The 28,000-nt window shown below is 55.8% G+C and overlaps 1 protein-coding gene across 1 annotated transcript; it reads right to left on the bottom strand.

Annotated features, from left to right (window-relative positions):
* Positions 1-45: 45 nt before the first annotated feature.
* SH2B2 (SH2B adaptor protein 2) lies at positions 46-26,463 on the bottom strand. Its single transcript, XM_087752135.1, has 10 exons — positions 26,364-26,463; positions 25,334-25,459; positions 14,279-15,166; positions 11,041-11,142; positions 6,961-7,052; positions 4,746-4,840; positions 4,031-4,213; positions 3,714-3,907; positions 2,747-2,918; positions 46-2,246 (listed from the first exon to the last, which is right to left on the bottom strand). The coding sequence occupies exons 3-10, from the start codon at positions 15,137-15,139 to the stop codon at positions 1,933-1,935; spliced, it is 2,013 nt and encodes a 670-aa protein (XP_087608261.1). The 5' UTR covers positions 15,140-15,166; positions 25,334-25,459; positions 26,364-26,463; the 3' UTR covers positions 46-1,932.
* Between the last annotated feature and the right edge of the window lie 1,537 nt (positions 26,464-28,000).

Below are 28,000 nucleotides of genomic sequence, written 5' to 3'. Positions count from 1 at the left end.
CGTTGCAGGAGGAGGCAAGAAGCCTTGGAGACACCTTCCCTGCCCTCTTGAAGTGGGAGGGACAAGTGACTCCAGCACTGGGGACATGCTTTGCTAGCTCAGAAAAGAAGGCACCTAAAAAAAAAATTTGACCCAACCCAAAACTCGAGGCAAATTCAGGGGGTTTTGAGCTAGGTTGTGGCTTGGCTTGTACTTCTCTTTGCACTAAGTGGTAACTTCCAGCTGGATATGGTGGGGTCTGCTCTACCTGGAGACCTATCCATACACTTCAAAGCCACCTCGCTCAGGTCCTGCTAGCACTGTCACCCAGACCTGGCAGCCACACAAGGAGCCAGGAGTCCTGGTGATGGGGAAGACAAGCTGTGTGAGGCAAACCAAGAGGGACATGCAAGCATTTTGTCTGCAAGCAAAGCTGCCCTTTTGGAGGGTCTCACACCCCACACGAGGCACACAATCCCGGTAAGCAGCTGGGCCTGTAAAACCACCCTAAGGGCTTCAGTGACATGTAGGAAAAGCAGACACCACAGTGCATACCTGGCCACAGTGGGTTTCTGCTCTGTGCTCTCTTTCAGGGCTTACCTCTATTGGAGAACCCTCTTTTTTTGCTACGATGCATGTGCCTGCACTGGTCTATCAGAAAGCCACCAAGAAGCAGTGACCACTGCATTGCCTGGTCCTTCCTGGCAGCAGTGCTGCTACAACCATCGCTGGCAGGGTTTTACATTTGCCAGGGAGGGACTTCAGCCATCGGCAAGGGCAATCCTGCCTGTCGCTGCAGACAGCCAGGCCCCTCCGTGTCAGCTGGCTGTCCACCCACCTGGCAGCAGCCCCATTCCTTTTGCTCTTCCCGGGCATTTCTATTTCTCTAAGAAAAAAAAAATAATCTCCAATAGCATCTACTGAAGATGTGTAGTGTTTTCATTGCTGGCAGCCCAACCGAGCACCTGCAGGGCAAGGCTGCGCACCACCTCCGGACACAGCCCCGGCCTCTGTCTGACCCCCCCCCGAGACATCCCAGATGAATAACAACTGATGCAAAGCAGGGGTGTTGTCATATTTTTCAAGGTTTGCCTTGAGCAATGGAAAACAGTGCCTAGGTGCGGCAGAGAGAAGGCAGAAGGCTGAGCTGATGCCCTTGCAGAGAGCTTAGGTTCTGAAAAAGCAAGGATGAGAGGGAGGAAGAAAGGGGTTATTCCAGGGACTCTCTGTTGGTACAGCAAGGACAGAAAGGACAAAGGAACAAAAATGGCAGGACAGCAGGAAAAAACCTTCCTCGAATGCAATGCATTAAGCTTTGGAAAAACCCTTCTCCTGGCAAAGGCCCCAGAGGGAGCCTGAAAGCCAGCCTGGATAAGCCCTCACACCTCTGCAGCAGTGCCCTCTCGGGTGCACAGATCCGTGTCTGCAAGAAAAGCCTCTGTGTGGGGATCTGCCACTTCCACCGTCATCCTGAAATGCCAGAGCCCATCGGCAGCTGGTTTGCAGGGCGATGGTGCTGGAAGGGATGTTGGTCATGCTGGGCTCTCACCCCAGAGGAGATGTCCCGAGGTGCTTTGGCTGGAGGAAGGAGCCCATCACAGCTTCGTGCTGCCATCCCAGGAGGGGCATCACCAGAGAAGGGATGCAGGGAGCCCGTCTCGGCCCCAGGAGAGCTCTTGGTCCAGAGGGAAAGGGAAGAGGCTGCAAGTTCTGAAATGGCACTGATGCTTTCAGCCTCCCAAACCCCCAGTGTTGCCCCAACCTCAGGGCTGGCACCGGGTCCAGCCGGGACATCACCCGCTGCTCACACAGCTCCCAAAAGTGGTAGGGAGCAAGAAGGACGTCCTGGCCAGGTTGCTGGTGGTGGCAGGAGGAGGTGGTGAGGCTGGTGCAGTGGTGAGGGGCACGGGTGCCCCGCATCCCCCTGCCATCCAGCCCCTGGGCCTGGGGGGCTCAGTAGAAGGAGTATTGGTTTTCTACTGCCCGGGTCCGGCTCCGGGCACCATCAGCCTCGTGGTAGTCCTCAGCACTGGTGGTGGGGGGCTCTGGCCGGCGCTCAGCACTGTCGCTGCGGCTCCGGGGGCCCAGGGCACCCTCCAGGCGGTGGTAGGGTGCAGGGATGGTGACAGTGGGGGCCACGGCGACCCCCTCAGCAGGTGGTGGTGCTGGTGGGCCGGTGGGTGCTGTGCTGCAGAAGTAGTGCGGGGGTGGCAGGTCGACCCGGCAGCCCGGTGGCTGCGACGTGAGGGCTGGTGGGGGGCTGGCATCTGCAAGGGAGACAGGAGCTTGACCCCTCCAACGCTGCCTGGGGGCTCAGCCCCTCCTCTCCTTCACTGGCACCTTTTCACACCCACCCTCTCCCTTGCTTGCTCTCCATTCTTGACCCTGTCCTTCCCCAGCCCTCCTTGCCCACCCTCTCCCGGCATAGCGGGATGCTCTGAGCCCCACCAAGTCCCACAGACCCCTCTGCTCCTCTCCTGCTCAAGCCAGGGGACTGACACCCACAGCTGGGGACACGCGGGTCATCCCAGCACAGCCCTGCTGCTGTGTGGTCCTCCCTGCTCACCTTCAATGGGATAATGCCCACCCCGGGGCATCTCCAGAGCCATGCACACTGACATGGGCACAGCTTTAGGGAGGGGATCACCAGAGGAATCCCAGGAATCAGTCCATTTTGGGTCCATGCGAGATCCCAGCCCAAACACGAACCCGGCCCTCCATGTGGAGCCATGTACCCACTCAGCAGTGGCACAGCCCTGGCACCTACCGGGTAGCGGGCTCTGGGCCACGACGTAGCTGCGGAGGGTGATGTCGGCTGCACCGCCCGACTCAAGGGGGATGGGGTGCGTGTGGAAGTGGCGCAGCATGTCAAAGATGGTCTGGAACCAAAGGTGCTGCACGTGGCACTGCCCACTCTCGTTCAGTGACAGGCGAAGGTGCTGAAAGTACAGGGGACCAGCAGGTGAGCTGGGGATTCCAAGGGTGAGATTCACCCTTGCAATCAGCAGAAGCAGCCACCTCCATTAGCCAAGGGAGGTTTGCTCGTAACACAGGACTGTTATTTTTTTCCCTGCCTGGCCTGGAGGGTCTCCTCCTGCAGGGTATTTCCTGCAAAACCCCACTTGATGCAGCCCCAGGAGAAGTTTGCTCCCTCTTGGTGATGAACACCGTACAGAAGCAGCAGAAAAGGGTGGCTGGGTGCAGCTGAGGGGGCTGCAGCTCCAGTCCTGGTGACACAGAGAGCCTAGGGAAGCCCACAGCCCACCTGAACTACTTCATGCAGGACAGGTGACAAGACCAGGCAGTTATATCTCAACCCCTCGCAGCGTATGCCCTCTGGTAGAAGAGGGACCCAGCAGAAAAGTACATGTGGATTGCTTTTTTTTACAGTGCATCTGTGTACTTCAAGACATGGAGCGGACAAGAAGATGGCAGGGGATGATGTGCCAAGCTACGTTGCGCTCCTGTGGGGTATTTAACCTTATGCCCATGTCGCAAGCACTGATCCAGCTGGGAAAGCGCTGATGGGGCTGGGCAGGGTGCAAAGGGCTTTTGGGGGACAAGGGCAGGTGGTCCTGAGGGATGCCCTGCCGGGATGCAGCTCCCTGCAGAGCTGCCGTGTTTGGGGTCACCGCATGGCATCCACTTGCTCGCAGAGCCCCAGCAGGGCGGGAAGGAGTCCAGGGTGCTGGGCAGGGCTGGCACTAATATCCAGGGAGAAGCAGGACACCCACCTTCGCTTTCCCCTGGAAGTTGAAGGTCAGCACATACTCCCCCGGCCGTGTTTCGCTTTGCCGAATGACGAACAAGCCGTGGCTCCGGGCACCCCCGAAGAGCACCAGCTGAGCCGCCTTGATCCGCGAGAGAGTCCCGTGGAACCAGGGGAAATCAGAGAGGTTGATCTCCGTCTCCGCCTCGCTGTCCTCCCCTGGCCGCAGGGACAGCAGGCTTTTAGGGAGCACTCAGACATTGCCCTCTCCCACCCCTTCCTCCTCTCCCTCCGTGCACCCCCAAGAGCAAGGTGCTGGGGCCGCATCCTGCATCCCAGTACCTGTGAGATGCCTGCCAGCAGCAGGGGAGGACTCCAGCGTCTGCAGGAAGCTCTCCAGCGGGACGTGGGCGAGGAGCTCCCCCAGGGAGTCCCTGCCTCGGCCATGGGGCACGGGGATGGCGGTGGCCGTGGCAGCGTTGTGAGCGCTGGGCAGGGCACATCTGTCTGGCGGCCTGGGTGCATCTGGAAGGGAATTTGTAGAGGGATGGGCTCATGGCTCGGCATCACTGGACACTGCTGGGGGCTATCCTGTGCTGGAGCACCCTGGGCTCTCAGAGACATCTCAGGGCTAGGTTATGGCTCTGGCCACAGCTCAGGGTACTCCCTTTCATCCTGCACTGGGTTTCCTTTCCCCGGTGCAACCAGTATGGGAGTCACAGATGTGTCTGGGTTGGGCATGGAGACAAGGTGGGGCTGTGCAGGTGGAGGCGGCTCACTGGGACCCGGAGACCCCAGTGCCTGCAGACAGGGACTACATTTTCAACACATACCAGGATGTACAGGGGCAACGTTGATGTCTTAAATGGGGTGGGCCACCTCCCCAGGTGGGGGGACTAGCATGAAGAAGAGGAAGGTGATAGATAGAAGAAGATCCATCCCCACAGCACCTGCTTCAGGCTCCTTCACTTTATTGCTGGCCACCCCCAAACCAGAGCTGACACCCGGAGATGCCCACCCTCCCCAGCAGGTGTTTTTCCCAGACGTAGGTCCTTACCATCAGCCAGGAACTCGCAGCTGCAGGAGGACACCCTGCCTGGCAGACAGGCTCCCTGCGCGCAGGACGCCAGCTCGATGTCGTCCCCGCTGTCCCTGGTGGGAGAACACAGAGCAGTCACACACCAGCCGCCACACTGCAGGGATGCATGCATGGCACCTCTGCTCACAGGCATGCAATGGCTACTCTTGACCAAACGGAATTCCGACTGTGATCCAGGAGCACATCCCAATGCTCCTCGCTTCCTCCTGGAGGGGCTGCCATGGACAGAAGTGCCCACAGCATCAAGAGGCAGAGCAGCCAGCAAAACAACGTGGCCTTTTGAGGGGGTGAGATACCAGTGTGAGGGGATTAAACCTTTGAAAGCCCTCATTACATGGGTCACACCAGCTGGTCCTAGCTGCAGTATTTGGCTGCAACCTTGTTGGTTTGGATGGAAACCTGTTAACTTGACTTTCAGCGCTTTCCTTTGCAAGACATACATAGACACACGTGCCCTCCCACCACCAACTTCCACCCAAGGGTGCTTTCGCTTTCACCCCAAAAGACACCAAAAAACCAAGCTGGGAGGCCCAGAGCAAGACAGCGAGCAGGAGAAAGCGGGGTGGGGAGGTGCAGCGGTACAGCCCCCATGGGGAGCATCCCTGCTGCCTCACCCCTGCTCATGCACTTCAGCACCCTTCTTGCGCAAGCCCCCCACTTGCTCCACAGCCTATTTTTATTCTGGCCGCCGGCGAGAGCCCAACGCTGCCAGAGCTGCCCACGGCACTCGGCTACTCTTGCTTAACAGCAGCCACGTGGGCACAGGCAGCGAGGAAGCAGCTGCGTTAGCAGTAATGGCTCACGAGGGAGCTGCTGAATTATTTAGTGGGCAGTAAGTGAATCAGCCATTGGGAGTCATTCAGCTGCAGCCAGTTAAAAACAAGAAGGGAGGAAGGAAACCAAAACCAACAGCGCTTTGCAGAAAAGCCATTGACGGGCGCTCACGCAGCGGCTCCAACGCGCAGCCCTTGGCAAAAGCATTAGGAGCTGATTCAAAATTCGTTCTTGGCACCAAGTGTGTGTGTGTCGGTGTATTAAACAGCTCATTATTATTTGCTCTGGAGTTCATTATTATTTGCTTTACAGTCACGTCCGGAGGCCAAAGTGGGACTGCGCTCAGTGCTAAGCAAACATAAAAGGCTGGGAGGTTGCCGGCAGCAGAGCAAGGGGCTGGCGCAGGGCTGCTGGCAGCTTCTGCAGCGGCTTGAGGTGAGCACGGCCGCGGCACTTTGCTCCAGCTAGAAAATGGGCACTGAAACACACGCTGGGAGAAAAAGGGCCGTGTTTCCCAGCCTCGTCTCTCTCAGCAGTCCAGCCTCCGTGTCACTTCTTGAATCATATATTTTAAAAAGCAGCAAAAGGAGCTGAAGGAACACAGATCTGGAGACCATTAGCGCATCCTCCCTGCGAGATGCAGCCTCCGCCATGACCAACCCCACAGCACCCGAACCGTGTCTCTTCGGCAGCAGGGGGCAAAGGCAGCCCAGGGGCAGCCGGAGCCTCTCCAAGCCCCTGTTCCAGGTTTGCTTGAGGTTTTCACCTCTGCAAGCCTGGGCACGTTGTTTTTCCAAAACTGTGCCAAGAAGGGCAGCGCTGGGGTTTCCACAAAGCCTGGGAAGTGCCTGGGCCTGTCTTAGCCAGCTGAAGGGCAGCAGCACTGGCCACGCGAACTTCCCTACAGCGTAACCCAAGGCATGGGCTGATGAAAAACCAGATGAGAAGTTTTGGCAGAGTTGTTGTGACGCCAATGACAGCATTAATACCACAGTGATAGAAACATAAATAAATCAGTTTAGCCAGCAGAATCTTAAATATACCATGGATGCTGGACTGGAAAAAAACATAGAAAATATAGTATAAGAGCTTCAGAGGGTGGGTGTTAGGAGCTTCCCATGTTGAGGGCTGCATTCCCAGGTCACCTGCCTCTGCCTAGCCGAGGCAACACAGAGCAGGAAAGGGTAAGCAAGCAGCCAGTGCTCTGCAAGGCTGCACCTCTGACACACACAGGCTGCTAACTTCGCCTCCAGACTTCTGCTGGCATGAGTCAGGGACTTTCTGTAATAACCCGAGTAGCAAAAATTGCATCGGGGTAATAACCCATGCTCGGTGGCAGTGGCACCAGAGCAGTGGTGAGCCCGGCCCCCGCACAGCACCCTCCTCCAGCACGCCTTACCCGGGGTCGATGCAGTCCTGGATATCTGCCACCCAGGAGTGCTTCTGCAGGGAGTCGATGGTCTCCAGGATGTATTCGGCCCCGTTCTCCACCTGCAGGCAATGCGGGACAGCGTCAGGCTGTGACGGGGGTCTCACCACCCCCGCGGGGGCAAGGCACACCCCATCACCCAGCCGGACCCCCCCATTCACCTGCTGCTATTGAACAGCATCTCGGCTGAACAGGAGAGGATAAGTGCCCTCTCCCATCCCAGCAAAGGGATGCCAAGGGGTGACCAACAGAGATGCTTTGGTGTGTCCAAGCATGACCCCTGACCAAAGCCGGGGCTCAGAGGAAAATCCCCACCCCACTGTTATCAGCAAATGCAACACAAGGTTTTTACAGCCTCTGTGGCAAAACCACACCTGGCTAGCAGCATCGGGGGTGCCTGGCACCACGCACCAGCACAGACAGCACCCCTCACTTTTGGGGTGCCTCAGTGTCTCCCAAAACCAGCTCTGTACAAGTAGAGCAGAAGCCATGCTGCCCTCTCACTGCCCCAAAATCCTGCCAGACCCCTAACCCCAGGCGTTTAAAACCTCTCATCTTATCTTTTCTGCCTGCCGGTCTACGAGGCTTCTGATTTCTGATTGCAATGGGGTGGGAGAGAAACATACTTGAACAGAAAAAAAATTAAAATAAAAATCAGGATGCAAAAGAGCCTCCAAAATTGCAAGCCCAAAGGAGCTGGGCCTTTCTGGGGCCAGGGAGGACCCAGAAGCCCCACATCAGCAACAGAGCAGCGGGTCTCAGAGGCCACACCATGCAATGCTGCGTGCCTCTGGCAGGTTTCCCCACATCCCTCATGGACCCCTTATACATTTCATTCCTGAGCTGGCAAGGCAGCCCTGACTCCAGGAGGGTATCGCATTGCCAGCTGAGACAACCTCCTAGCAAATTAAATTAATCACAAACAACTGAATCACTGTCCTGAAAATAAGCAGAGCGTGCAGGGAACGGTGCCCAGCGCCTGGGCTGGGGCCGAGCAGCAATCTGCTCTCCTGCTGCAGCCCGGGGCCGTGCATGGGCCATCCCGCCCTGAGCAGAGGTGGAGGAGAGCAGCAAAGATCCCCCCACCCTGTTTTGTTTAACTAGAGCAAAGGAGCCTCTCTGGCTTTCTGAGGGCAATGCATGAAGCCGGCGTGGGAGACAAGGCTGCTCTCTCATGCAGAGCCTGAAAGCAAGCGAAGCACGTGCAGGGCTTGGGTATTTTGCAAGTGCCTGCTTGTGTAATGGAAAAAAAAAAAAAAAAGCATGTGCTTAGTGTCTGATGGGTGGTGGAGACATGCTGCCTGCTAATTTTTAGGCAATTTGGCAGAAACTATTCCAGCGTGGCCTCCCTGAACAAGGGAGGGGCTTTTCCACCCATCGTAACCCGCCAGAGCATGGTGTGTTGCGTGCATAGGTTGAGATCGGGCTCCACATCAACCCTGTACACAGGAAGGCAGCGGGGAAACCCAGCTCCCTTTCTTACCCCTCTAATCCATACCCTGACACTTCACCCCTTCACCCAGTCCACCCCCTGGACTTTGCGAGTCCAGCCAGCAAAGGGGGAATACAAAAGAGCAGCAAGAAGATGTCCCACCAAGAAGGGCTGGGGCAGAAAATGAGCTACAAATAATAAAGGATGTCGGGAACAAGGGAAAAGCATCCTGTGCTGACAGCTGGGAGGGGAGGGCAAAGGCTGGCTGGAGGGGCAGGAGAGGGGCAGCAGGAGACGGGGAGCGAGCCCATGGGCTCAATGCCTTGGCTCACTCAAAGGATCGATTGCAATCAATTAACCCCACGGCAGGGTCAGCACCCTGGCCAGAACAGGGCAGGAGGGTACCTGGTCAATCAGGCATTTTCAGACCAGCGGGGTTTGGAGCGTTCCCTAGGGTAATTAAAGAAATGGCTGAAGCAGTCACAGAGCCCTTAGCAGTGGGAGTGGGGAGAGCATGTCTGGCTCCAGAAGATGGGAAGAGGACAAGCCCAGAGTCCTCCTCCAGCAGCCAGAGAAACCAACCCTCCTCAGACACCCAGGAAGCACCCCAGAGCTGAATCCCCCCAGCAGGCATCTGCCACGACCAAACCCTGTCCAACCCATCCGCACTCGCTCATGACAGCCCCAGGGATGGGGAGAAGCAGTGTCACGTCCTTGGTGTTGGCCACGCTTTGGACACTGATGTGACACTCCAGCAAGGTGGGTAGCAATACACAGTTGAGATGAGACTTGTAAGGGAATCTAGAAAACACAATCACAAGTAGCTGATGAGCCATATTCCAAGAGCAGTTATCGATGGTTAATAGGTTATTGATGGCTAATGATCAAAGCTAAGGGATATGCTCAGAAGCTCCTTCACATCAAGGACTCTTGCCATGCATGCTGCTCATCAGTAATGATTAGGACAAAAGCAAAGAGAAGATGCCTAATCAATTCACGGATGACACCACATTGCAAGTGTGTTGGAAGATGAGATGAGAATTCAAATGAACTTGTCAAAGCTGAGAAATGCTCTGTGGAAGAAAAAGCCCTCAGCTGAAGGACATGGGTGAGCTCTGGGCTCGCACCAGTCGCTGTGGGTGTCTGGGCTGGGGAACTGTGACTCCAGAGCGGTTCTACATAAAGCATCGAGGGGCTACACCAGCCCACAAGCTGCCTATGAGTCATCATCATCATCAGGGTACAAAGAAAGCAACTGGATCAACTTGGGCTGGGTAAAGAGGAAGGAGAAAGGAGAAGCAATCCTTCCCATCCACTCCTGGCCATGGCACCATATATGCTTTGGGGCACGCTCTCTCCAGAGCCCGCAAGGAAAGCGGGGAGGACCTTGGGCTGGTCAGTCTGGAGAGAAGGCGACACATGAGGTTGGTCTTTGAGGCACAGAAGACAGCAGAATTAGCCTCCATGTCCATGGTGGACACTGGCTGCAGCAGAGGTTGAGGTTGAACAGCAAGAAGCCCTTGGGGCAGGGAGGATGCCCTGGAGGAGGCTGCCAGTAGAAGGTGTGGGACCTTTACAAGGAGCCGGGTTTGGTGGAGAGCAATTTCCCGCAGGAACGTGTGCTGGGGCCAGATGGGCTACCAGGCACGGGGGCTTTCACGAAGCCAGGCTCAATTTTTTTCCTCCTCTGCTTTCCCAGTTTTCCAAGCTTTTAAGCAGGTTTATTCAGCTGGGAAGCTTGGTCTCTCTGCTCTGCCTTTGCCACATGCTTTTAGGAAGAAGCACCAGACAAGAGAGGTGTTTTTTTAGCAGAGATAGGACACAGAAATCCTCAAAACACTGCTCTTCCCCCATGTACATGTGCTACCTCCCAGCCAGGCAGGTCCAACAGCTCTGATGGAGAGCACAAGTCCATTAGTACGAGCAGGGAGGCACAGCCTCATTAACTAGAGAGAAACACCATTTCAACAACATGTCCCTCATCATGGCGGCACATCGCGCCCCGAGCCAGGACCCTGCTAAATTCAGCCCCGATCTGCTGTGACAGGCTACTGCCTTTCGGCAGAGCAGGAGGGAGCACGAAGTTAATTAATTGCATGATATGGAAAACTCTTTCTGGACAGAGAGACGTTCACTCTCTGCTCGTGCCCCCAGACTTGTATGGTGTGATTGATCCCCAGGGCCTCGGTGGACCCGCACAGCCATTCCCTTCGCCCCGTGTCAATGAAACAGCCACCATGGGCCACCAATATGGGACAGCGGCAGTCACAAAACCACGGGCAGCCGCACCAAAGAACGTTTCCCCTTGCAGGCTGTCTCTGGACACTAATTTAACTCGTCTCCTGGTGCCATGGAGAAACAAAACCCCATGGTGAAAGCCAGGCAAACAGCTTGATCCCAAAATACCTAGGTATCAGGTTGAGGTTGCATCATTTGGGGAGGGGGGGGGGCACAACTTGGGGAGGGGATGCAGGGATCCGTGGGGAGCTGTTGGCATCTCAGCTCCGAAAACCAAGGCAATGATCCCCCTGGGGATTGAGCATCCCCACAGCGAGGGCTGGATGCAGGTGCAGATGGGGTCCCCGTTAGGATACACACCACTGCTGCCCTGCTCTCACCTTTAGGACGAAGGTGTTGTCTTTGTCGGGCATCTCCAGCGGCATGGTGGTGCGGACCTCAATGATGGCTGACAGCGGGATGCTCACCTTGGGTTTGGAAGCCTGAGAAAAGAAAAAAAATTATTAAAAGAAATCAATAAATAAATAAAAGTCGCTCAATTGAATCAAACTCTCCCAGGGGACAACGCAGCAGGGCTCTCAGAGAGGCAAGATCGCGGCTCAGCCTGCATGGTTATTACAGGGGGAAAAAAAAAAAAAAAAGAGCATTGATTTCCCTCACATGCCTGATAACTCCAAGCTCTTTTAATTAAACCAAGAGGAGGCCCGGTGGAAGATAGGGAGGTTAGTGCATTTAACTGCCAAACCTCTTCCTTGCTGCAGCACAGGCTGCTATGCCAGCTCTGCCAAGACCACTTATTTCTCTCCTTTATAAGCCCTCTCTTGATGGAGATGTGGTATCTGATGGGGGACAGTTCCTATGCAGAAAGCAGCCCAGGAAGACACCCCATTTATCCAGTGCAGGAGCAGCATTGCAACTGAGAAGCTACAACACAGCAGCCTTAGCCATGCAGGGAATTTTAATTACATTAAAATAAAGAAAAATTAATTTCCCCCAGGGCCCCTGGCACCCGCCGGAGCCTCGAGGGGGGGGCAGGACCCAGTGCCTCCCACTTGAAGTCTCTGCTGAGCAACAAATTCCCCAGCTATTTGTTTTAATTATAACAAATCCCCTCAAAGGAGCCTGTGGAGCTGCTCCCAGGGCCGGTCTCCTCCAGGGCTCCTGGATTTGGAGCATTGCAGCTGTGGGAAGCAGAGATGCGATTTAGTCACCGAAACCTGTGCCTGGTGCCTTGGGTCAGGGAGTGGGACGAGGCCGGCAATGAGTGCTGGGCTGCAGGTTACCAACAATGGGTTCAGTTCCCATTTTTTTGGGGGGGTGGGGGGAAAATCCAAGACAGAACAGGAACTGCTTTTTCCCCTCCAGGGTGTTTCATTTCCACCAGCCCCGGGGCCCCAGCCCTGCCTCCACACTCCTCTTGGGCTGATGCGGGGCTCAGCCCTGCCCTGGGGAATTTTTCCCTCTTGGTGTTTGCACGGGAGAAGGTCAGAAAGGAGTAGGCAGCTGCTTTGAAAGGAAAGAAAATACTGTGTTAATTCACCAGTGAGCCAGAGAAGGGTCTTCTCCAGAAGGGCTCTTCCCTTTAAAGATTTAAAGGCATGACCACAGTTTTTGTAGGGCCTATGCAAAAACAAACCTGTGGGCTGCTGAAGCAAAAAGCCGTTTTCCTCCAGCTGTGCCAGGCTGGTGCCACTTTTACAGCTGAATCATTTGCCAGATGGAAAGCAAGATGGGATGAGGGAAGAAAGATGTAAACCAAAGCAGGGTGTGATTATAACAGGAGAGCAGATAATGTTCATACAATTTGCCATAAAATAATTTCAAAATTGATTTTTAGAGGCAAATCAAGATACGCTAAAAAAATCCCTCTATGAGCATTCTCTTAAATGTTTTAAGAGCAGCAGTTGTTCCATTTTAACCTGAGTTTATTGCCCCTTTGGTGCGGCCGGCTCGCCAGTGCTGCTTTGTGCAGCCCGCACCCACCGGGTTCACCGGCTCCTCCGTGCATCGTGCCACGGATGCGGTGGTTTCCTTCCAGCCGGGTCTTGTGCAGTCCCTGGGCTGAGGAAGTCCCCCGAGCCAGCTACCAGCAATGCACGCCATCCGTACCAGTGCTGAGCTGCTCTATCCACTTGAGTTTAAACTCATATTTTATATTTTATTGGGAGAGATGTGACAGTTAGGCGAGAGGCACGGACTAACATCAACAATGCCAAGGTTCATTCTGGCCTCAGAAAAATAGAAAATGCTGTTTAAAAATATGAACTATCCTGCTGTCCCCATGTATAATGTACAAATCCATCCCTCTACCAAACCGAGGGTTACCGAGGGTTTGGAGCACACAGAGGCCCACAGAGCTGCAGCCCTGGGTGCGCGCCCAGCACGATGGCTTGTGTTGGCCCAGCTTCGCTACCAGGGACTGAAATGCAAGCAGGAAAGTCCCGGAGAAGATGAAGTAAATGAGATTTTTCTTCCCTAGGTATTTAAATAACCTGAGATTTCATTACTAGCACATAGAGCTAGTAAAGCCCCAGGGAATGGCTTATTATTTGCCCTGTGCTCTTCAGAGAGGAGAAGGCACAGCGCAGATGAGGCACAATCACGGCATTAGCACAGGTGAGGGTTTTGCAGCGCAAGGCATCCCTTCGCTCAGCCCAGGGGCAAAGGCAGTCCTGTGACAAGAAGGAGACTGAAGGTCTCGTAATCCACATTTCTTGAGCAAAGGACTCCACCACTCAGCCTTTCCCCCAGGAAAACAGGGATAACGTTTCCCTGCATCGCGTGCAGCGGGGGATGCGTGCGAGGAGGGGAGGGAGGACACAATGCAATGAAAACCAGCTCCTGATTTTGACGCTTTCATTAAAATTGCAGAAGAAGAAAAGATGTGGGCAAGAAAAAGTGATATTGCGGGTAATAATAGTAATCATGATCATCATCAGCAGCATCCCTCTGCCCAGGAGGGGAAGTAGCTGGGGCTGTCTGGGAGGAGAGCTGTAAAACCCATCCATGGTACTGGTGCTCCTGGAGGGCAACACCAGCATCTTCTGTCCCCAGCAGCAAAAAGCTGCATTGGAGGTGGCCTTGCAGATGCAAAATTATTCCAAATGAAATATTGTTTTCAAAAGGAAAAAAAACTGCTTTCAGAAAGTGGACTAGTGATCCTCTGAGATCTAAAGCACAAAGCCCAGGCAGCGATCCCAGCCATACTGCTGCTCCATGAGCCACTGGTCTGACATGTCTCTGCAACACACTGGGGAGAGAAAAAATCCCTCTGGATAGCCTGGACACCCCACATCTTGATGGGGGAATGAGCTTTTCCACCAAGACTGATGATATTTGGTGGCCAAAGGACCAGGCTTCAGCATCTCTCCCAAGGGCTGTGGGGAAGGAGGGGGCCATGCCCTGGTGAATGGCAGCAATTGGGGCTTGCAGGTTGGATGGGTTTCAACCAAGTTGTCCCATCCGTTCGCTTCTCAGCCACATGGCACCAAATCTCCCTCTGGACCAGAGCTGGATTTCATCCCAGCTCAGCAGTGGAACTAAGAAAGACTTCAAACAAAGCCCAACTGCTGCTTGAATTGCTCAGAAAAACAACAGCAGAGAAAAGCTAGGACTTACCTTTGGAGGGACATAAAACTCGAGAAGGAACCTCTCTCCTTCCACCTTCACCGCTTTCCGGAGCAAGAGGCGGCACTTCTGCCACTGTGAGCTCCCCACACAGTTCGTGTCATCGGCCACCATGTAGCGCAGCGTCCCCTCCCTCTGGATGTCCACCAGCTCCACCTTGGAGGATGGCACCTTGGACAGGCGCAGCTTGTGGGTCCATTTCTCCCGTGGGTCACCAGGCTCCTTGCCCCCAGCTGGCCACGGCTCCCTCTCGGCTCTCCGGCCACCCGGGGCAGCCTCAGCGCCTGGCTCTGGAGAGGACCTGCGATGCCACATCTCCTTCATACCGTCCACCACACACAAGCTCATGTTCCTCAAGGAGAAGCCTTTCTTGAACTTAGGCTTGGCAGCAGCATGGATGGAGACGTCCTCTGAGCTGCGGGACTGGCCGTAGGAGGACACCTTGCGTGCCTGTGCCTGCTGCACTGGGCTCAGGTACCGTCCGGCACCCAATGGTGTGTCCATGCTGTCCAGGGACTCAGTGGACGTCTCCTCCTTCCTTGGGGTGACCTCACGCCCGTAGGGGACGTGGCAGTTCTGCAGCCCCACGAAGGGCACGATGTTGTACTTGGTGGGGGAGTCAGACACAAACACCCGGCTGACCTCCAGGCTGAAGATGTCCAAGAAGTTGGCGGCAAAATGGTGGGAGAAGGAGGTCTCTGCCCCGGGGGTGTCGTAGTGAGGGTTCTCCTTCAGGAATTGGCAGAACTTCTGGGCGAAGTCGACGGCGGCCGCCTGGGCGTGCAGCTCGCAGAACTCCCTCCAGTCGGGGAGCGGGGAGGAGGGCTCCTGGCACAGGGCATCGCCGTTCATGGCTGACCCATTCCACCTGCCGGCGGGCTGCGGGGGCAAGGGGACAGCGTGAGCGCAGGCACGGACACGGGCAACCCACCCTGTGTGGCCATACTCCCCTGTAAACGGGGGTCTCCCTACACCATGATGTAGGAGCAGGTTTGCAGCCCTGGTGCAAAGGGAAATGCTGCGGGAAAGAGTTTTTGCTCCGTTCCCTCTCCACCTTGTACGCTGGAAAAAATCTTGGCCCCGGCAGCAGCCATAAATTGTACTTATTTTACGATTATGACCATGCAAAAGCATTATTGATTTCTCATAAAACCACTAAGGAGTCCCCGACCGGAGGAGCCCAGGGGGATTCACCTTCAGGATTTATCTCGCCTGTGTGTTCTGCCTGGGCATGGCAGCAGCTCTCCCACAGGGTGAGGCAGCACCGAGCGTCCCAGAGAGGCCCCGCATGGGCACACGGGGCAGCATCCTCCCCTCCACACCCAGCAGCTGGTCCTTCACCTTCTCTATCCGCATTTCTGTCCTGATCCTTTGCCACATCAATTTTGTTATTTTTTTTGAAGTGACATATTAGAAGAGACATGGATCTTGCTTCTTTTGTTGGCAAGGACTGAGCCAGACACACTGGCAGAGCTGCTCGTTCCCAGGCTTTATAGACCAGACCCTCCTTGGTTGGGTGACATCTCACCTGGGGCAGATGTTGCTCTTTTGTCCCCCCCCCCCCGCCATAGCTGAGCCCTCCCTGTCCAGTCACATCTGCGTCAGACCAAACTGAGCTGCCGGAGCCACGGGGTAGCTCAGCCCCTGCCCCTCACCCTCCCCACTGAGCATCAGGCACCATAGCGTAATGGATAACCCCGGGACAGGTCCTCGGCAGAGACCAACGAGTAGATAGGGTACAAGGGAATAAAAGAAGCCAGACCCAGGAGGCCACCCGAAGTTGAAGGGAGCTGAAGACCAGACCTGCATGCCCACAGGAGAAGCACCACTTTGCCTGACCTCCACACTGGTCCCTCTCCCAGTGGCCATGGGACTCGCAGGGGCACGCGTGCATCCCTGACTTTGTGCTTACGCTGCACTTCCCAAACCTCTACCTAGCTTTGGGCAGCTTGAACCACCTCCCCGCGGAGACCCCAGCAGCGATCGCACCTCATAAAACAATCTCCCCGTGCCAAGACTGCTTGTGCCCGCTGGTGATGATGAGCCTTCCCCAGTGAGCAACTGGGGCACCACTCAGCCCATGTCCCCAAACTCACAGACCACGTGTCCAGGCAACCCTCTTTCCCCGCCAAGGGCAGCGGTTCGGCTAATCTACCTCAGCTGGCTCAAATACAGCCCAGGGTGTCTGTGGCTGCCATGCTCCAGACGGAGACCATGCCTGGGGACAGCCATGGACCATGCCAGGGTAGCCAGACTTCTGGAAGGATGGGACATTTCTCCCAGATTTTGCTTTCTCCATTCACAGAGCAGCTCTTTTGCTGGCGAGGGATTACTCCTGCTAATAAACCATGCCCAGCAACCCACCGGCAGCTTACATGGCCAATAATTACCACTCAGATGAACTGCACAAGCCACGGGATTGGGGCAGGCACCAGGGACGGGGCTAACCCCCTCCTTGTCCTCCAGACCCTGACCGCGTCAGTCACCAGACCCCAGGGAGGACTGAGCCCCGAAGGCTATGACCTGGAGCAGCAGTGGCAGCCAGGAGCTGGTTGCCATTTCCCCAACACATCCCTATGGAGACAAGACACTGCCTGACCTGCCAGCCTGAAACACTGGAGATCTCTGGGAGCACCCCTGTCCCTGGAAGTGGCTCTCAGACCCCTTCAAACCAGGAGAAACTCACACAGGCAACAAAAGTGCTCGATGGAAAGAGAAATCCAGAGCTGCTCGAGAGCCAGAACTGGGGGAGCTTGGCTTCTCTGCTGCCTTGTAAGGATGACGCAGCTTTCCCCTTGGCAGCATCTCTGCCCCACACATGTGGCATCTTCCCACTGTCGAGACAGGGATGCTGCTCCGTGTCCTGGCTGTGCCAGGGAGGCAGTGAGGACAGGGCATACACGTGGCCATCCATGGCCACCCATGCTGGCCCCTCATGTCCCTCAGCACCATCACTGGTCCCCGGCAGAGCTCCAGCTCTCTGCAGAAATCCCCAGCGAGGTTCTCCCTGGCATCACAGGGCTTTCCCCGAGAGCCAAGCGGGTCCTGCTCGCAGGGATCCATGCCAGCTGGGAAAAAACCCATCCCTGCAGTTTAGGAACAGTGTCTGAACTTCCCCAAGAGACAGCGGGAAAGCAGCAGAACACACAAAGCTGTTTGTTACCCGCCCAGCAAACGCAATTCCTACTTATTCACCCATCACCGAGCAGAGAATTTAAAGGCTCAGCTTGTGGCAGCAGCTACTGCCCTTCGACTTTAAAATTCAGAGCCCCAGCTCCCCGCCACTGCCCTGGGAGTTGCCCTGGCACCAAGCAACGGGCCAGGAGTATTTGGGCTTGGGGAAGATAGGGGAGATGATTCCCTGCCAATCCAAGCGAGCATGGTGAGACCAAGGGAGGGGGAAAGGGTGCAAAGAGAAAAGAGTGGAAAGGGGCTTGCGGGGGGAAGAGAAAGCCCCACGGCGATGGGTTTAATTGCATCTGCCAGAAGGAAGGAGCTTGGCTTTGCCCCCGGTGTTGAGCTCTGAGGCTTTGCTGGTGTCCCCCCTCCCCGTGATGGATGGAGGGAGAACGCTTCTCCCCATCCATCTCTCCAGGAGGGACCAGTGGTACAGAGTGGGGCCTGCCTGCCTGAAACAGAGGGGTGGCAAGCCAAGATGCAACAGACTCAGAGGGATGAAGGAAAAAAAACAAGAAGAAAACAAACAAAAAAAGGCACTTCAAAGAAAGATAAAGCCCCAAACAGAAAGCCTCGCCACTCAGTCACCGCAGCCAGGCTCGGGCTCGGAGACACGCACACAGAGGCATCACAGCATCTTTCTTTCATCTGCACGGGGATGACAGACTTTAAAAGGCCAATTTATAAAAATGAAGCCTAGAGGAGAGACATCTGGCAGGTCTGAGGAGGCGGCGGGGGGGATTACTAACCCTACGCTGCATCTCCAGCCCCCCCTGCCCAGAACAGGTCTGTGAGCCCCCGGCCAGGACCCCACGGCAGAGGCTGGGAGCAGGCGGGGTGGCTGGGGGCAGCCCCCCAGGACCACAGAGCCATCACCGCCCCAGCACGTACACATTTACCTGATTTCAGCAGGAAGCAGGCTCCCAATTATCTGTGTAGATTTACCTTTAATCTCGGTGCCTCTGCTCCCCTCCATACCAACAGCATTGCCCCATTTCTCGAAATAACTTATCATGCCACAGACAGCATCCCCGGGCAGAGCGGTGGAAGAAAAGATGAAAATAAGCTCAAGATGAAAATAAGCTCAAGATGAAAATAAGCTCAAGATGAAAATAAGCTCAAGATGAAAATAAGCAGCAAATCTGTGATTGCATTTTTGGAAAGCAAGGGCCATCCGCTTCCAGCCCAGCTTACTGAGGGTTGCAGTGTGCTCCTGGGCACCTTTCAAAGGAGTCAGATCCCTTCGGAGGTGCTATCAGACAACTCCAGAACTGGCTCAGGGGCCACAGCCTCGAGTCCGTGGCCTGGGTTACACGACACGACAGACATAGGAATATATAAAATGAGGAGGTTTGTTGTCAAAGGGAAGCAGCAGAGTGGCAATCAAGACATCAGGCTGGTGATGGACTCCTAACCCACCTGCACGAGTCCCCAGACACCTCCCAGGGCAGAGCCATGCCCTGCTGCTGCTGTCACTCGGGAGAGCAAGTCAAGGTTTAAGGAGGACAAAAAAAAAACCCCAGGATTTCTGAGGATCGGCCAAGTGGAAACCCAGGTTACAATCGCAGGCGAGAGCCAGCCGCTGGCAGCGATGTTATGACAGCCTCTCCCAATAAGCTGTGCTGATGCATCCCCTGCACCGGGGGGAAGCACACGCAAGTAGAAAGATCTGAAAGTCGAAGTAGGCTACTGACCTCAAGAAGAAATGAAATTTAAACTGTCAGCAGAAGTGCAAGAGACCATGGAAAAAAAAAGAAGAAAAAAAAAAAGTCTCTCGTAAAGCAAGAGTCGGGCAGCAATGACAAAGCCACCGGGATTTGCTGAACCAGAGACGTGAGGAGGAACCAACATCTAATGAGGTGTTAATAACCCAAACACGCAACGCCAGTCATGGGATAGCCAGAACTGCCAGCCCAGCACTTGCTCCGAGGGCTTTATTTAAGGAAACAACCCTAATAAAGAGATGTTTCCCTTCTGCCCAGTGCAGCACAGCCAGGCTGGGCCAAAGCGATCCAAAATTCCAACAGGAAAAAACCACTGTCCGATGAGGTTGTAAGAGGCAAGCCTGTATCCCTCCATCTCTGCCTGGACGGGAGAGCTCCTGGGGTAAAGCGTGTGCCTGGCTGGGAGCGGGGAAGGGCAGGAGAGGCAGAGCCTGCACGGTAAGGTGTGCAGCAAAGCCCTGGCTCATGGGGAAGGAGGTCCCCAGCTCGGTACCGGCTGCCCTGGTCCAGCAAGCTGCTCGGTTTCCAGCAAGATCGATGCCATTCAAAGCCCCAGCGGGCAATCCCGTGGGAATGACGTGAGGAAACCCAGGCACCTGCTCCCCCAGAAAAGTGCGTGACCTCAGTGTGCTGGGCCAGGGGAGATCCCCGAGTCACGAGCAAGTCTGAGAGCAAGGCGACACCCCCGGCCCCCCGGCAGCAGGCTGCGAGGTGACGCTCCTGGCAGGCAGGTCCTGGCAGGCAGGCAGCCCCTCTGGCAGCTCGCAAGGGAGCCTGGCCCCAGGCAGACAGGGAAAACAGCTAAAACCGGGACGGGGACTGCCCTCGGGGACGGTGGGGCAGAGTGAGCAGCATGTGGGGCTCAGAGCTGATGGCAGAAAGGAAGGACACACATCATCCTTGCTCTTACTGTGCAAGCCCAAAGGGATGGGGGACACATCAGCCATGGAGCTGACATCCCCCTTTCCACAGCAGACACCCGAAGCATGCAAAGACCAAGCAACCTCCTCCTGGGGGCTTGCTTTGCCACCTCGAGGAGCTGGGAAGGGTCCCAGCCCTCACAACCCATCAGAGCTTTAACCACACACAGAGCCTGAACTTAGGAAGAGAAAGCCGTAGGGCAAAAAAGCAGAAGTTATCTGCCCGTGCACATTACACATCCCTCCAGACCCACTTACCATCCCCACCACAGCCCCGGGGTGGAAGAAGTTGAGTGCTCTCTGCACTCTTCATTGCTCCATGTACTATTTATATCCTATAGATCTTGAATCAGATCAGCTTGTCCATTGGAGCTGGACAAGCTCAAGAAGTGGGCCTGTGTGAACCTCATGAGGTTCAACAAGGCCAAGTGCAGTGTCCTGCGCCTGGGTTGGGGCAATCCCTGGTATCAATACAGGCTGGGGGATGAAGGGATTGAGAGCAGCCCTGAGGAGAAGGACTTGGGGGTACTGGTGGATGAAAAGCTGGACATGAGCCAACAATGTGCACTAACAGCCCAGAAGGCCAAACGTATCCTGGGCTGCATCAAAAGAAGTGTGGCCAGCAGGTTGAGGGAGGGGATTCTGCCCCTCTGCTCCGCTCTGGTGAGACCCCCCTGGAGCCCTGCCTCCAGCTCTGGGGTCCTCAGCATGGGAAGGGCATGGAGCTGTTGGAGCGGGGCCAGAGGAGGCCACAAAAATGATGAGAGGGATGGAACACCTCTGCTGTGAGGACAGGCTGAGAGAGCTGGGGTTGTTCAGCCAGGAGAAGAGAAGGCTCCAGGGAGACCTTACTGCAGCCTTTCAGTCCTTAAAGGGGGCTTATAAGAAAGATGGGGACAAACTTTTTAGCAGGGCCTGTTGTGATAGGACAAGGGGTAATAGTTTTAAACTAAAAGAGGGTAGATTTAGACTAGAGATAAGGAAGAAATTTATGATGAGGGTGGTGAAACACTGGCACAGGTTGCCCAGAGAGGTGGTAGATGCCTCGTCCCTGGAATCATCCAAGGCCAGGTTCGATGGGGCTCTGAGCAACCTGATCTAGTGGAAGATGTCCCTGCTCATTGCAGGGGGGTTGGACTAGATGACCTTTAAAAGTCCCTTCCAACCCAAACTATTCCATGATTCTATGAATTGGAGAGAAATGGAAACAATCTTTGTTCCTCTCATTTACTGTCGATCCCACTAAAATACTAATTGAACAGCATCTTGGCCTCAGATTTAATGGTCAAACCACCTTCCTTGAACCATTCCCCCATTAAATGCATGCTTTGACTCCCTGCCCAGATGCACTACAGGGTCCTCCTGTCATCTGGAGCCTAGAAAACATTTGTCTGGAGTGAAAAGGCTTCTTCTTAGGTGTTTTTCTGCTACTTAATGAGGGATCCCTCTGGATCTCTCCAGATGGATGGCCATCTTTCAGGGCAGGGTTATGGGGCACAGGCGCTCAAGGGAGATGTCTTCAAAAGAGAAAATGGGCAAGAAATGACCCTTTTTCCCCCCTCTTGCACATATGATGGTCTCCCCACAGCTCTGCGTGCTATCGCCCCATTCTGCATCCCAATGCCAACCCTGAAGGAACTGATGTACCTGCAAATATACCAGGCTCTGGGGACCGCATCACGCCCGCAGCAGTGCAGCCCGAACACAGCTCCAGCCCTGCCACTGACTTACTGAGCGAGTCCCCAGCCCATGGCACCACTCGCCCTGCGCTGGGGGACCTGCTCCCGGCCAGGACCCCTGGGTGCTGGAGGGGGGACACAGATGCTCCTCTTTCCCACATGCAGCCAGTCTGCCAAGACAGGCCAGGCAGAGCTCAGGCCCATGACAGTCCCCCAGCAAAACCTGAGATTTTCTCTATTTCCCACTGTTCTGACCAACTTCATATTACAGGGCTGCTTCTCTTCTTCCCCTGCAAAATCTCCCCCCAGCGTACATTTTACCTCCTGTGCTGACAGCTGCTGGAAAATAAAGACAAGTTAATAGACAAGATCCACTGGATCTTAGATAATCTCTTCCCCAAGTAATTCCATCCAGCTTGCAGGGAGCCATGCTGCCAGCCCACGCGCGCGGCTGGAGCATCACCCAAGCCATTTAGCATGCCGCTGATCTGGGTACACCGGTGTGGGACCTGAGGGGTACCAACCTCACCATGGCGAGGAGGTCCCCAGGGTGCAGTGATGCGACGCTGTGCAAAGCATCGCTACAGTTGGGCATCATGAAGGCTTGGAGGCAGCGCACTGTGTCTGGAAATAAAGCAAAGATACCCCCTCAGTGCCCCAAAAGAAAAGCTGGCTGTTTCTTGAAAAATATAAAAATAAAAAAATTATTAAATTAAAAAAAAAAATAGAGCTTTTGGTAAAGGAGGTCAGAGGCTGTTGTCCCTTCCGTCTCACTTGGGTGCCACCTCACCTGCCTGTCTCCGGCCAGGGAGCTTCCCACAGAAGAGTAACCAGTCCAAAGTCTATTTTTAACCACTACAATAGCAGATCCTCCCAAGAGGAGCAGCCGAAGCCCTGTCCCCAACCAAGCAATCTCACATTTCCCTCGCTAAGCCTAGATTTCCTTCCGCCCTGCAGCCCACAACAAAACCCTCCTCCTCCTCTCGGCTTCCCATCCTTGTAAAACTATTTGCACATCCACCTCCAGGCTGGACGGCCGCTGGTGCCACGCAGCAGCGGGGTGCACAGTGTCATGCACACGCGTTATATATTAACCACTGACCTGGTACCTCGGGGCAGACCCTTCCAGAACTGAGACACACCAAATAACAGGAGATTTAGCTGCTCACTCACCACCCCTGGATGTACCTGAAACAGCCCCGCAACATAAAACTAACTGCAATTCCCCAAACAAGTGCAAACTCCTTCAAAAAGACGACTCTTGCCCTGTAGATTGCTATGCCATTAAGGGGCTCCTTGGGTGTTTTTGGGGAGTGAGCTGCACGGGTCGGTGGTGCAGGATGCCCAGCAAAGTGCATCCCAATGCAGTACGGCACAGCCATCACTGGGGATCAGCCCTTTGTTAGGGCAGAGAAGCCCCCAAGATTGTTTTTCAATTATGGCACATAACAAACATGGGATAAAGTTACATAGGTCTATACAAAATTTTCTTATTATGTTTTTTTTTTTTTTTTTTTTTTTACTTTGCAGATCTAATTCCCCACACGCATCACTGTCTCATACCCGCCTGCAAACAGCGTTAAACTGCTGCCTAATGGTATCTGAGCTTGGGAAATTCAATTCTACCCAGCGCCTTACCCAGGACTGCTACAATCGTTGCTAATTGCTTAAGTGGTGTATTAAGCAAAACACCTCATAAAAATTCCAGTGGGCTTTGAAACCCCCCCTTAACCAGATGATGCAAAACACCCTGTTACAGCTGCCATCCCTGGCTGGAGACTCAACCTCAACTATCCCTTTTCCCTTCACTGTGCAGGGGAGCTCCCGGGTAGGCAGCGCTTCGTACCCAGCGTGGCAGCCATGACCAGGCAGGAGGGATTTACAGGCTGTGCCTGGCTTCTCCGCCAGCCCTCCTTCCCGGGGCTCCCGGCCAGGGCACTGCCCCGCTGCAGTGCCACCGCAGCCCCTCTCCAGCCCCAGGGTCTTGCATGCCAAATGCTGCCAGGACCCAGCGGAGCAGGGCACAAACCTGCTCCTGTCTTCCCAATGGGACCCTGGAATGGATGCATACCGGGTCGCTCTCCTGGTCCACCCTACTCCGAAGCATCTGTGGGCGTTGATGGATGCAGGGCTCCAGTCGAGTCTCGCCCCAAACCTGGACCCTGCACCCAGCAGTGCAGGCGCTCCCCCAGCGAGTGGATTCTCCAAGCCCTTCTGGTTTTCCCCTCTAACAAAAATCAGGTCTGGGATGCAGTTTTCCCTTTAGGGATAACCTCTCCTCCTCTCTGCTGCGATGGAGCGAGGTGGGATTCAAACCTGTAATTCCTGGGAGTCAGGGAGCACACCAATGCTCCCCGCAGTGACAGGGTCCTCCGTTTCCCTCTGCCAGCCTCCACTCTCCACTCACATGAGAAAGCAGAGCACTGAGCCAGGCACAAGTCTCCAACCCTTATCCCACCACCTCCCTGGCATCCACAGGCAGGGAAACCGGCCGAGGGCAAGTGAGGGCACCAACACCCGGGTGTGCCGGGAGGGGAGTGCTGCCAGGAGCGGCTCTGCTGGCCTTTGGGCTGGAGAAGAGCAGGGAAGGCAGCACTGCCCCGGGGCATCCCAGGAAGCCTGATTCAGCAAGAGCAGCAGATGTGCAACCATCATCAGGTTTCTCTGCCTGCCCCAGGACAAGGAAGAGGAGGAGGAGGAAGGGCATTAGCCAGCAACATCCTCATCTTGAAGAGAAGGGTGATCTACCTCCAAGGAGGAAGGACAAGAGGAGGCTGGACAAGACATGCTCCCACCAGCCCAGGAGAGGAGGGGACAGACCTGATGGTCAAGAGGAGCAGCCAGAAAAGGTAACCCTGCAGTCGAGCAACCGCAGCACCCCTGAGCCAACCAAGGGGCTCACACTGGAGGAAGGCGGCAATTTTAACCCCAAAGCCTTGCTCAGAGCAGGACAGGGGAGGCTCCATCCTGCAGCCCCCAAGACTGACTTGTCCCACTTGATGGCACAGGGATAATGGTGGTCACCTTGCGCTGGGTGAGACACCAGACACCGGCAGGCAAACCCACACCCTTCTCAAACACATGTCAACAGGCTGGAGTATCTCTGCAAGAATTATGCAACTTTTTTAGAAATAAGTTATTCAACGGCCACCCTGGGGTGCACTGCGTGGTTACAGCAATGGAGAGGCACTATGAAGCAACACCGAGGAATGCAAGAGGGGAGGTCCAAGAGCACTCACAATCCCATCTAAGCACATCTCCTGGCAGCACACAACCACCTGCCTGTGCAAATGCAATGACCGAGGGCCCCAGTCTAGGAGGGATGAGCCTTTCAGAGGAGCCTGGGTGGTTTAGGAGCATGATCCCTATTTAGAAGCATAGCGCCAGGTGTCCAGCATTGCACGCATGGTCCTTCTCCACTCCCCTCCCAGCAAACCAAACCAAAAACCCCCATGGAGGGGAGGTTCAAGTAATCCACTCAAAGAAGCAGTGGCAGGGCCTCCCAGGGATTTTGGGCAGGGTGCTGGGTGGACAGAGCAGTTTTACCTCCTCTCCCGTTCCAGTTCACAGGGGCCCTGAGATGCCAGCAGCACGGATCTTCCAGGTCAAGTGCATAACTTCAACTGATGAATTTCGACACTGGAACGAGGGACCACACTGACTCAGAGGGGCCTGGAAGGCAAAGTTTTATGATGTGATCAAGCCCTGACGTAAGCACAATCGGTGCAGTTCTGTGACCTGACCAACCACTTCGGCAGAAACTAGAAATAAGCAGAAGGGCCATGGAGAAAGTCCCTCTGCTTCCCAAAGGCGTCTGTGTGATGCAACCCAGCCCCGCCAGGGCTGGGGGAACTTCAGGAGCTGCAGCTGCCCCACGGGTGGCCCCGGCGCCCCGTGGGAACTGGAGGCACTGGCTGCCCAGGCGGGACCGGTGCTGCTCTGCCCCCGGCAGGACCCAGCTGGCAGGAGATGGGGGGAAAGGCAAGCCCCCCAAAGCAGCCTGCAGCCCTCGTGCAAAGCCCAAGCAAACAATAATGATTAAAAAAAAAAAAAAAAAAAGCGCATCCAGGCGGGGTCATGCGCGCTGTCCGCGCCCCCGCCGGAGCATCCCCCCCCCGCCTCCCGCGGCCGCTCCGGACCGAGCCGGGACCCAGCGAGTTTCGCCTCCCCGGCGCCCATCGGCCCCCGGAGCGGTGCCTGCCCCGGGGCGGCCCCAGCACCGCCCGCCGGCCTCCGGGGCTCGGGGCCGGCCGGAGGAGCGGCGATGCTCACCCGGAGGGGGAAGGAATCAGCCCGAGGGTGGGAGGCGGCAGCCCCCGGCCCGGCCGAGCGGAGCCCCGGCCCGGCGGCGAGAGGGGAGGGGGCGGCCCGGGGCAGCTCCCCCCCGGCTCCACCGCGCCGCAGGGCCCCGGGGGGGGCTCCGCGCTCCCGCTGCAAGCGGGGACCCCCCCCCTAACCCCGGGGGTCCGCTTCCAAACGGAGGAGGGAGGGAGGAATAACGGGGAAAAACAAGGAACCTCCCTCCTCCCCCGCCGCCAAAGGCGGCCGCCATCCGGTACCGGAGGGATGCGCTCACCCGGCCCGCTGCTCGGTGCTCCCGGCTCGGCTCGGCTCGGCTCGGCGCGGCGCGGCTCCCGGCGGGCCAGCACTGCCCGGCCGCCCCCCGCACCGCCCGGCAACGCCGCCTCCCGCCCCTCCCACCGCCCGCCGCTTTAAAGGGCCCCGCCCGGCCCCGCCGCGGGGTCCCGCTCCCCCCCCGCCCCGCCCCGGGCCCGGCCCAGCCCAGCCCAAACGGGGGGCAAGGCTCCGGGCTGGGGTCCCCCGCGGGGCTGCACCCCGCCTGTGGGGTCATCCGTCCCCTCCGACCCCACTGCCTGTGCTGGGGCGGCGTGCCTGCGAGGGCTCCCCAAATCCCGGGAGAGCACCCCAAATCCTCAGAGGGCACCCCAGATTCTCAGAGGGTACCCCAAGCCCCCCCAAAATCCCCTCAAGTCCTGGAAGGGCACCCCCATGCCCTAAGAAGAGAGAGCAGCATTTTCTTGCTCCATCTACCAGCCCCAAAGCTCATTTTTGCACTGTATATGCGAGGGTATTTGGGGTGATCCCCCGGCACCCCCACATCCGCGGGGTTCGGAAGGCAGCGCTGCATGGCCGGAGTGGGCTGCGGGTGGAGGTTTGCGGGCTAGCCCCACCGCTCACCTTCGCTGTCCTGCTGACATATTTATAGGGCCCATCTCCGAGCACCTTCCTCTGCCAAGGGGGTCAGGCCAGATTTATAATCCGCATCTTACCACAGGGGAACTGGAGCCCAGAGAGGTTTAAGTGATTTAGCCAGGGGTCACATTACCACGGGCTGCCTCCCGGACCCCGCAGGGCCCCCCCGGGCCTCCCCGCGGCATGTCCGCGGGGCAGATAAGGATGACTCACCAAAAAAAAAAAAAAAGAAAGAAAAAGGATTTGCAAGAGGAACAAATCCTTTTTACTTCTGCGAAGCACCTGTAGGATTAAGGCAATGCTGGTTATGTAAGGGGCGGAAAGGAGGGTGGGGTTTTATTATTATTATTATTATTTATTTATTATGCTTCCTTGCCATCCTCTTATTCTGCAAAGGAGTAATCCGGCAAGATTTTGGGAGAGGCTGGTTTGGGGGCACTGAGAAGGTGCAGAAACAAGGAGGGAGGTTGGTTGTAGGGCTGTTGCACAGCGATGCACCGTTTGTTTTTTCTTCCCCCAAACCTCCCACAGCAGAAGAGCGCAGTGTCTTCCTAAACCTCTTTTTTTGTGTTTTAGGCAGCAATGTGGAACATGGGGCATAGGGGATTTGCAAAAGCGCTGTCTAGGAGGCATGACCGGGGCATGGACTCTTGACTTCTCTCCTTGGTTTCACCATCACTGGTTTTGTGATGATTTTGGGTGAATGCCCACCCTCCCGCTTCTGGCTGATCATGTTTTCCCTTCCCAGGGGTGTTTCGAAGATGAATTAATGCTCACCGAGAGGCTAGAGCCCACTGCTCAGTGCAGGTTACCCCGGACAGACCACATTCGCCCGTCTCCCGCAGCGGCTGATGGTGTGTTTCCACTCCCCCAGCTTCCCCAGCCTCTCCTCCAAAAAGCCTCTCTCCCATTCATATACATTTTTAAAGAAAATACACAATCAATAGTCTCTTAGGCTGGAATTTCATTAAGGGTTTCATTGCACTCGCTATCGATTGC

This window comes from Nipponia nippon, unplaced genomic scaffold, assembly GCF_047370975.1.
Source record: "Nipponia nippon isolate SJK-2023a ecotype South Korea unplaced genomic scaffold, ASM4737097v1 scaffold_15, whole genome shotgun sequence".
NCBI classification, from domain to species: Eukaryota; Metazoa; Chordata; class Aves; order Pelecaniformes; family Threskiornithidae; genus Nipponia; species Nipponia nippon.
Note: the sequence above shows the minus strand (reverse complement) of the source record. Positions and strands in the feature narration are given on the sequence as shown.